This window comes from Colobus angolensis, unplaced genomic scaffold, assembly GCF_000951035.1.
Source record: "Colobus angolensis palliatus isolate OR3802 unplaced genomic scaffold, Cang.pa_1.0 Scaffold63, whole genome shotgun sequence".
NCBI lineage: Eukaryota > Metazoa > Chordata > Mammalia > Primates > Cercopithecidae > Colobus > Colobus angolensis.
Window position 1 is genome coordinate 4,042,466 of NW_012119932.1, and position 8,998 is coordinate 4,051,463.

General features: G+C 44.8%; 1 protein-coding gene across 1 annotated transcript in view; it reads left to right on the forward strand.

Moving 5' to 3' along the window:
- Positions 1-4,994: 4,994 nt before the first annotated feature.
- The window catches only part of PIP4K2A (phosphatidylinositol-5-phosphate 4-kinase, type II, alpha), a 72,798-nt gene continuing 68,794 nt past the window's right edge, over positions 4,995-8,998 (forward strand). Inside the window, exons 1-2 of the mRNA XM_011963846.1 lie at positions 4,995-5,090; positions 6,839-6,935. Of these exons, the coding sequence (XP_011819236.1) occupies positions 5,026-5,090; positions 6,839-6,935 (162 nt within the window). The 5' untranslated portion in view covers positions 4,995-5,025. The remainder of the gene's footprint in view (positions 5,091-6,838; positions 6,936-8,998) is intronic.

Below are 8,998 nucleotides of genomic sequence, written 5' to 3' on the forward strand. Positions count from 1 at the left end.
ATACAACAAAGTAAAACGTGCTGTATAAAAAATAATATAGGGGCTTATGGGTACACTATTGAAAAACTAGTTTACTAATTAAAAGCTTCTCTTTTAAGTAGTAGATCCTCTATTTTGTAAAGTGTTTGTTTACAAGTCATTAAATCTAGCTACCACCTGATCAAGAGTTTTCTGGGGGGAATCTGGAGGGGAAATAAGGCCAAAAGCAATGTTACGCAAGTGTAAAGAATGAAAGGCCACCTGGAAGAAAGATAAAGCAGCCATAAAGTAGCTGTCAGATCTAACTCAGTATCCTGCCCCACTACTCAATTATGAAGGTATAGATACTGCTCTGCCAGGACATATTACAATCTGCAAAATGAGAGGTTAGACTATATGATCTCCGAAATTCTCTTTTAATTTCAGCATCTTATGATTCCACATAAACCAAGGTGTAAGTATAACTATCTTTGATTTTTCTTCTTGTCTCATTTCTTGCCTTCTTTGATAATAAGGACCAAACATTCTCTACCTCTTGGGGTAGTCTGGTTTTGGAAGATGGGGAATAGCTAAAAGTTTGTGTTTCCCTGACATTTAAATGACACTGTAGTCAGAACTCTCCATCCCTCAAGGGCCATGTAGGGCTGCACTCCTTCCAAGAAGCACATCAGCCACACCTGTGAGCACGGGCTCATGCTCTGTGCTTTTGTGGCACTGGTTGTCTGGGTTCAGCATTTCTTCTGTGCTGCTTGGTATTTTACTACATGTGAAGGTCCTGCTCCATCGACTACAGTGGAAAACTCCTTACGATCAGCGATCTTGTTTTGTACTGACTTTCCATTTCCAAGTGATCGTCCTGGAACTCCTTTCCCCTTTATGTCACACTCAACCAGCAAACACTTCCATCCTGAAGGAACCCCTGTCATCCCCTGTCTCTGCACCGGCACCCTGGGGTCGAGCTCTGCCAGAATGAGGAATGTCACTCCACAAGTTCGCTCTGTTCCTGTATGTGAACCATCACAAACTGTGGATGATGCTCAGTTCTGCCTGGAAGCCCAGCCTGCTGTCTCTCTTTAAACTTGTCCATCCACATTCTTCAGTCCCTTTTTTGAGCTTCCTGTGTTCTCTTTAACCTTTGAAGTCCTCAGCCTGCCTCTCACTCTCAGCAGGTGTCCATGACCCTACTTCCCAGAGAAAATAGGAGCCAGTGGACGGGAGCCCTGTGTCTTCCCTCTGTCAGTTCTGCCACCTCCCCATGACACCTTTCTTTTCCCTCCTGTGAATTGGAAAGTTGCTTCCCTCCTCAGAGCCTCTCCTTCCTGCATGCTTGGATCCCATCCCCTCCCACCTTCTTGAGAAGTGCTACTGAATGTCCCTTCTCTCTCAGGTCTTCCCTCTGTCCCCCATCCCTCTTCATCTCGCTCCTGTCCTTCCCTGCCAGGCTCCTTAGAAATAGCCATGTGCAGTGCCGGCATTTCCTTACCTCAGCTTAGCTCAGTCTGGGTTCCACTGCTACACTCCACCGAAACAATTCTGCCAAGGTTGCCAAGGACCTCCCGTGCTGTTCAATCTGGCTGACATTTCCCAGTCCCTGCCTTCTCAAAAGCGTCATGTTCATCCCATAGTATGTTTGAACCTCCTTTTCCCTTCACTCTTATTGGGTGGCCCTGGGCTTTTTCACTTCCTGCCTCAATAGCAGTTTTCCCCTTTCTCATCCTCTTCTCCAGGCTGTGAAACGTTCCTGTTCTTGAAGACTGCTTCTCCGCCCTCCTCCCTCTCATGCCGTCCCCTCCCCAGGTTACCTCAGCCACTCCTCTGGGGAGCTAATGTCTGATGCACAGATACACACATTTTTACCTCCTGCCCCTGCTGCCCCTGGGAACTTCAGACCCACCTGTCCACGACCTACCTGACACTTAGATATCCCAAGAGCGCATGAAATTTAACAAACTCAAAACTGAACTCTTCTCTTAAAATGCATTGTGCCAGTCAGTGGACTCACCAGCTACCCCGGCATGCATGCAGCACTCCCTCCATCTTTCCCTACATTTCTAGTCTGTCATCAAGCCCTGCACATTTCAGCACTTCAGCATGCTGGAGTGTCTGCTTCCTTCATCTGTGCTGCCTCCGCCACCCACTGCTGAGCTGCTGTCCTCTGTGTGGTGCAATTCTACAGTAGCCACTTCCCGATGCTCCTGAGCATGCTGTTCATCCCTTTCATGCCATGCGCCTTGTCTGTTTCTGCACTGTTTTCCCATTAACAGTGTCCCGTCATCTCCAGGACTCGCCTTCTTCCTGGAAGCCCTGTCCACCTGCCTTCTCCTTTCTCCATGAGCTATTGCTCCCTAGGGAAGCCTCGCATGCCTCCCCCACCTGGCCTGGGCCTTTTCCATACTTGCTTATGGTCCGATGTGCTTCTCCCTCCTGACTCTGTCATTGTTGGAGTTCTACACTTGGGGCAGTTCTTCAGTTAATGTGTCTGCCCCTCTGGACCATAAGCCCCAAGAGGGCAAAGACTGGTGTCCGAGCTGTGCCCAGCACTGAGTGGACTCTTAAAGGTTGTGCTGACGCGAGGATGGGTGGGGAAGGAAAATCAATAAGGAAAATTCTCAGTTTACTCATTCCATGTTGACTGAAGTTTTCATATTTTCTCCACAAAACATGTTCCAGAGCTGGTACCATAAAGCAAAAGGATGCAGAAAGTTTCTGGTTTCCTGCTTCCTTTCTGAGAAGACTCTGTTAAGCGATACTGATTTAAGCAGCCTGAGGCGGCATCAAAGCTTTGGAGGATCCACTGAACGCATCACGTGCATTTAAATAATCAGTGTCCGGTCCCACCTCCATGTTGGGTTTTGCTTTCTCTTGTTCCACAAGATATTGAAGTGCTGATGGAGTTGGCATCCAGCTTCATTCGCCTTGTGTTTGTTATCACAGGACTTGGATTTCCATTATGATTTTCTTTTTCTGTTATTTTTCAAACTTTGATATTCCTCTGATAGCATAAAGATACATAAACTTTAATTTTTCACAAATATACTCTGGAAATGACTTAGTATCGTAAGATGCTTGGGGAAAGTGAACCGGAGAAGCTATATGATGTTAGATTCCTGTTTTCGTTCAGTGGGTTTGAGAAGCTAGCTGTCAGCTGTCACTATCATTCCTCTGTTGTGTTTGCCTTTGCTCTCTGGCCACCATTCCTTTCTTTTTGCATTTGGCCTTCTTTAGTTTAACTACAGCATATCTAGGTGTGCTTTGAATATTCTTACTTATATATTGCTTTGAATAGTCTGCTTTTTTTTTGTTTTTTGTTTAACAGACATGGCTCCACTCTGTCACTCAGGCTGGAGTGCAGTGGTACAATCACAGCTCACTGCAGCCTCGAAATCCTGGATTCCAGTGATCTTCCTTCCTCACCCCCGCAAGTAGCTGAGACTACAGTTGCACACCCCCACGCCCAGCTAATTTTTGTTATTTTTTTATTTTTTAGAGACAAACTCTGTTGCCTTGGCTGGTCTCAAAATCCTGGGCTCAAGCAGTCTGCCTGCTTCAGCCTCCCAAATTGTTGGGATTACATATATGAGTCACTGTGCCCAACTGTATCTACAGATTTATAACTGTCATTGTGGAAAATTCTGAATCGTCATTATTTTTTCAAATATAATCATCTTTTGTTCATCTTCTATTTCCGTATACATTTCTCACAGCTTAAAAAATTCTCTATCTGATCATCTTAGTAACTAAAGTCTTGGGAGTATTAATCAGTCGTTGCTATCTCTGTGAGCTCGTGTTTGATTGATCTCCATCTGTGGGAAGCCTGGAGGCCTGGCAGGGGGCGCTCTCCTCCAGAGATCATTTGCATTTACTTCTGCCAGGTGTTGGGGCCACTTTGAAAGGCTTCCTTCAAGGATCTCAGGTTAATGTTGAAGCCTTTGGTTGAGCTCCCAGCTTTCCTTTGGCCCAAATAAGTGTTGAAACTGGCAGTTATCCTCAGGGAGTCCCTCCTTTCAGGCTTGCTTAATGGTCCCCACACTCCATGTGGGTTAAACGCACTTTAGGGGAAGAAAGGTGTCTTGGAGATTCCCTCTACTGTCTGTGAACCCAGCAGTGTGATTTTAAAAAACCAAAAACAAAAAAAACTCTGCTCTATCAAGCAGCTCATTCTTTTGTTGTTTGCTTGTTTTGTTTTTGTAACTGAGAATCCTTCAGCGTGCCTGCCTTCTATCCTACTGGAAGCATAAATCTTTGACGTGGTTTTTATTGCTAGCAACAAGGAAAGTCAACACGCAAAAATAGTTAACCAAGAGAAAGTTCAGGTTTTTCAAAATCGTGTCCAAAGCCATCCCTGTCATTCACTGAAACTTGATCTTACCCTTTGTCCTTTGGAAGCACATCTTTGCTTTTGTTCTTGACTCATGTCCAACCCACCTCCTCTTGCAGTCCTGGGGCCACATGTCTTCCTTCTTCCCTGAATGGAGGTTCTTCTTTTGGTTAATTCATGCCCCACCCCAGTCTTTATTTTTAAACTTAGTTCCTGTAAGGGAAGTAAAGAGCACACAGATGAGTGTTGTTCTTGGAGTTCAATACATAAATCATGTCCATTAATCCAACAAGTATTTACATGAAAAATTTAAAAGCTTTCTTTCTCAGATTACATTTTCTTTACAGAGGGAAGTTGTCCTGGACATGTGACCAAGGGGCTGTGGGATGAGTTTCTGGAGGGAAGGTAGGGAGAGTGGATGGGCAAGAAGCAGGGACAGGCGGCATGAGGATTGAATCTCCCTCACCACTGCCGTCCGACGGCCACCATGGACCCAGCATCAGACAGACATAAGAAGTGGGAATGAGGAAGGCAGGAAGAGAGATTATGATGGCACAAGGAAGGAGGGTGGGTGGGTGGGTGGGAAGAGAACTTCCTGTGTCCACCATGTTTTTTTCCCCCAAGGTACACATTCAAGTCAAGTCATCCTCACCTGGATAGTAATAACCCTTGCTATTTATTTTATATTTTTCTAGATCAATGAACTGAGCCATGTTCAAATCCCTGTTATGTTGATGCCAGATGACTTCAAAGCCTATTCAAAAATAAAGGTGGACAATCACCTTTTTAACAAGTAAGTGCAAGTATGACCTTTCATAAGACTAGCCTGGCTGCTAGGAGTACAAGTTTTGTGAATTTCTGTAATCACATAATTTTTCAATGGGTGGGAGTAAAGTTTTGCTGATGAAGTTAATCCTGTGATAAACATAACCATCTGTCATTTTTAGAGAAGCAACAGCAGGCTCTCTGGGATAATATCCTTTGCCATATGGCATATTGTTCTCTATGAATATCTTATATGTTGAAAGTGATATTCTCATTATAATTCAAATTTTTGAAGCTGTAAATTGCTTGGATTTTTTATCAGTTATGAACCTCTGCTCTTGTACACAGAACTTTGAAAATGATGATTTATGAACAGCAATGACTCTATCATAGAACAATAAAGACTGAAGGTACATTTTCATAAGGCACAATTAGATGCCATGTTGGGCATTGAGAACATTTCTCCTTCATTTGAATGTCGTTTTAGACATCATTATGAAGCACCTATTATATGTTAGGTGGTCCATTGAGAGCTAGAAATGCAATGATATAGAAGACTTGGCCCTGCCCTCAAGGGGCTCAGAGTACAACAACTGACGCATACACAAACTGCTCTAGTTCAGTGTGCAAAGTATGATAAGGGAGGGGTTTGTGCATATGTATGATTTATATGCATGTCTCGTTCCGTGGGAACAAAAAGAGGGAAACAGTTCTGAATGATTAGGGTGAATCTCAAATTACTCCCATGTGAGGATCATTATGAAATTTTTTTTGAGACAGGATCTTGCTCTGTTGCTCAGGCTGGTGTACAGTGGCGAAATTTTATCTCACTGCAGTCTCAAATTCCTGCGCTCTCGCAGTCCTCCTTCCTGAGCCTTCCGAGTAGCTGGGACTACAGGTGCAGGTTACCATGCCCAGCTGATTTTTTAAAAAACTTTTTGTGAAGACAGGGGTCTTCACTGCAGTCTCAAATTCCTGGGCTCAAGCAATCCTCCTTCCTGAGCCTTCCAAGTAGCTGGGACTACAGGTGCAGGTTACCATGCCCAGCTGATTTTTTTAAAAACTTCTTGTAAAGACAGGGGTCTCACTATGTTCCCCAGACTAGCCTCAAACTCCTGGTCTCAAGTAATCCTTCCACCTCAGTCTCCCAAAGTGATGGGATTACAAATGAGCGGTGTAAGCCACTGTGCCAGGCCAATTATGAAATTTCTTCAGGGAGCCATTGTCCTTATGTGAAGCTGATGTGTTGGTTTTTCTCATAACAGTGTTTAGAGGCTGACTTTGAGGGAATTTTCTCTATGCAAATTTAGAATGTGGCATTTATATAAAATAAGCCTTTTAGGGGGGTGAGGGAGTGGCCCTGCTTTCCTCGGCAGTAGCTGAGAGGGAACATGGGGGCTGTGCTGGTGGCTTCCTCCGCTACCTCTTCCTAACTCACTGTCCTGCTGCTGTGCTGTTCTTTCACTGCTCCCCCTGCCTGGCCCCTTCCTTCCCCACCTCTTGTTCTTTGAGGAATGGCTGCAGTGTGTGGCCAGGATTTAAAGAGGTCACATAGTCCAAGCTTGCCTGTGACAAAGGAGACAGACGGACAGCCGTCTAGCCCCCCATGTCTCCTGGATCTTCCTGCGGGTTGTACCTGGTTCTAGGAAGCACACCTGTCCCTTTGGTAGACAGTGAACTCCGAACCTTTCTTTGGTTACATGTGGAACTCAGTGGTGGCAGATGCAAGTCTGATTGACTCTCTCTGAGCTTTATTCCACGCTGTGACTGTTTCAGAGAAAACATGCCGAGCCATTTCAAGTTTAAGGAATACTGCCCGATGGTCTTCCGTAACCTGCGGGAGAGGTTTGGAATTGATGATCAAGATTTCCAGGTGAGTTGCTTTTGTAACATTTGCTTCCAGTAGGAAATGGGTTTTGCCATGCCTTTTGCTCTATAAATTAGGATCTATATTTTTGTCAATAAAATTATATAATAGTAATTTTCATTTTGTGTAATAAGTTGTTAATGTTCATGCTGAAGTAAAGTATTCTCCTGATTGGGGACCTCTATACATGTGATATTGGTATAAAAGTCAGTAGGAAAATATATTACTGTTCTTTGGAAGGAGACTGAGCATGTGAGGGTTTTATAGAATGCTCTCATTTCCAGGTGGAAAGGTTCTGCTAGCAGAGCCGCCTGTTAATTTCTGCTGTCAGACATGTCAGTAGCCTGTGTGAGTGTGCATGTTTTTTATCTTTGTAGAGGCCACTTAGGACTCTCAGGAATCTTTATCTTGCAGATTTGCTGCTTTTCAAGTTGGTCAGACTCTTGCCACAGCATTTTTGTCCAAGGGCGCCCTTTGTGCACTGCAGTGCTGGACTGTGGAATGGCCATAGCACTGTGGTCAGCACCAAGAACCCAGCATCCTGGGTGTGTCCTGTGGTGCGTCTTCCTCTTCATCTTGGTTCCCACCACGTAAAAATGTGCACTGCTGCTCTCCTCCCCACTCCGGCCTGGTCCTTCATTCTAACTTTTGAACATCTGTTTTAACTCTTTAAATAACTGTTGAGCCATGATCATTTTTTTCTAAGAAAGGATTTGACATTGGTTACCCAAGTTTCATATAGCGAGCCAGATTCGTAAATGGCTAAGGATTTTTTTAAAAGCGGAAATCTAAGGGACAGGTTGAACATCCCCATCAGAAAATCTGAAATCCAAAATGCTTCAAAATCGGATATTTTCTAATCAACATGATGCCACAAGTGGAAAATTCCACAGTTACGTGCTCAACACAGCCTTCGTTTCATGTACACAATTATTTAAAATATTGTGGCCGGGCGCGGTGGCTCAAGCCTGTAATCCCAGCACTTTGGGAGGCAGAGACGGGCGGATCACGAGGTCAGGAGATCGAGACCATCCTGGCTAACAGTGTGAAACCCTGTCTCTACTAAAAAATACAAAAAACTAGCCGGGCAACGTGGCGGGCGCCTGTAGTCCCAGCTACTCGGGAGGCTGAGGCAGGGGAATGGCGTGAACCCGGGAGGCGGAGCTTGCAGTGAGCTGAGATCCGGCCACTGCACTCCAGCCCGGGCGACAGAGCAAGACTCCATCTCAAAAAAAAAAAAAAAAATTGTATAGAATTACCTTCAGGCTATGTGTATAAGGTGTATATGAAATAGATAAATTTTGTGTGTAGATTTGGGTCCCATCCCCGAGATACTTCATTATCTATGCAGATATTCTGAAATCTGAAAAAATCTGAAATACGACCGGCTCCAGGCATTTCAGATAAGGGATGCTCAACATATACTGACATAAGTCCCTTCAAATCTAGTCCTAATTTGCCCTCAATTTAAGATCTGAATTCATCCTGCATTAAGTGACATATTGCCACCTTGGGTGACTACGAATTGAGTACTGATACAGCTTATCCTGCGTTTTCCTCTGAAGAATAGGGTCCCTGAGGCAAACTGAGATAGTTAGCACACTTCGCTAAAGATCTGTGCTCCCACTGCCCTCTCTGTACCATTGCCGAAAATTTCCAGGAATGTCTCACATGTTTGCTGAGGCATGAGAGAGGCTGCCATGTTTGGAGAAAGCAGTGCTGACCAGGCTGCCAGTGACACTGTCTCACGATAGCCTGAGGTTGTGGTTTGCATGGAGGTCCAGACCCTGAGCTTGAGGCTCTGTGTACACAGAAGAGCTGAGGGCTGGCTAGTGGGACAGGAAGGATGTGGTTGCTCATTTGCTATTAAAACTGCATGGGAGCCAACACTCTTGTTAGGGCATTTCCTTTTTTTTCTTGAGACAAGATCTTGCTCTGTTGCCTAGGCTGGAGTACAGTTGTGTGATCATAACTCACTGCAGCCTCAAACTGCTGGGCTCAAGTGATCCTCCCACCTCAGCCTCCAGAGTAGCTAGGACTACAGGTGTGCACCACCATGCCCAGCTAAT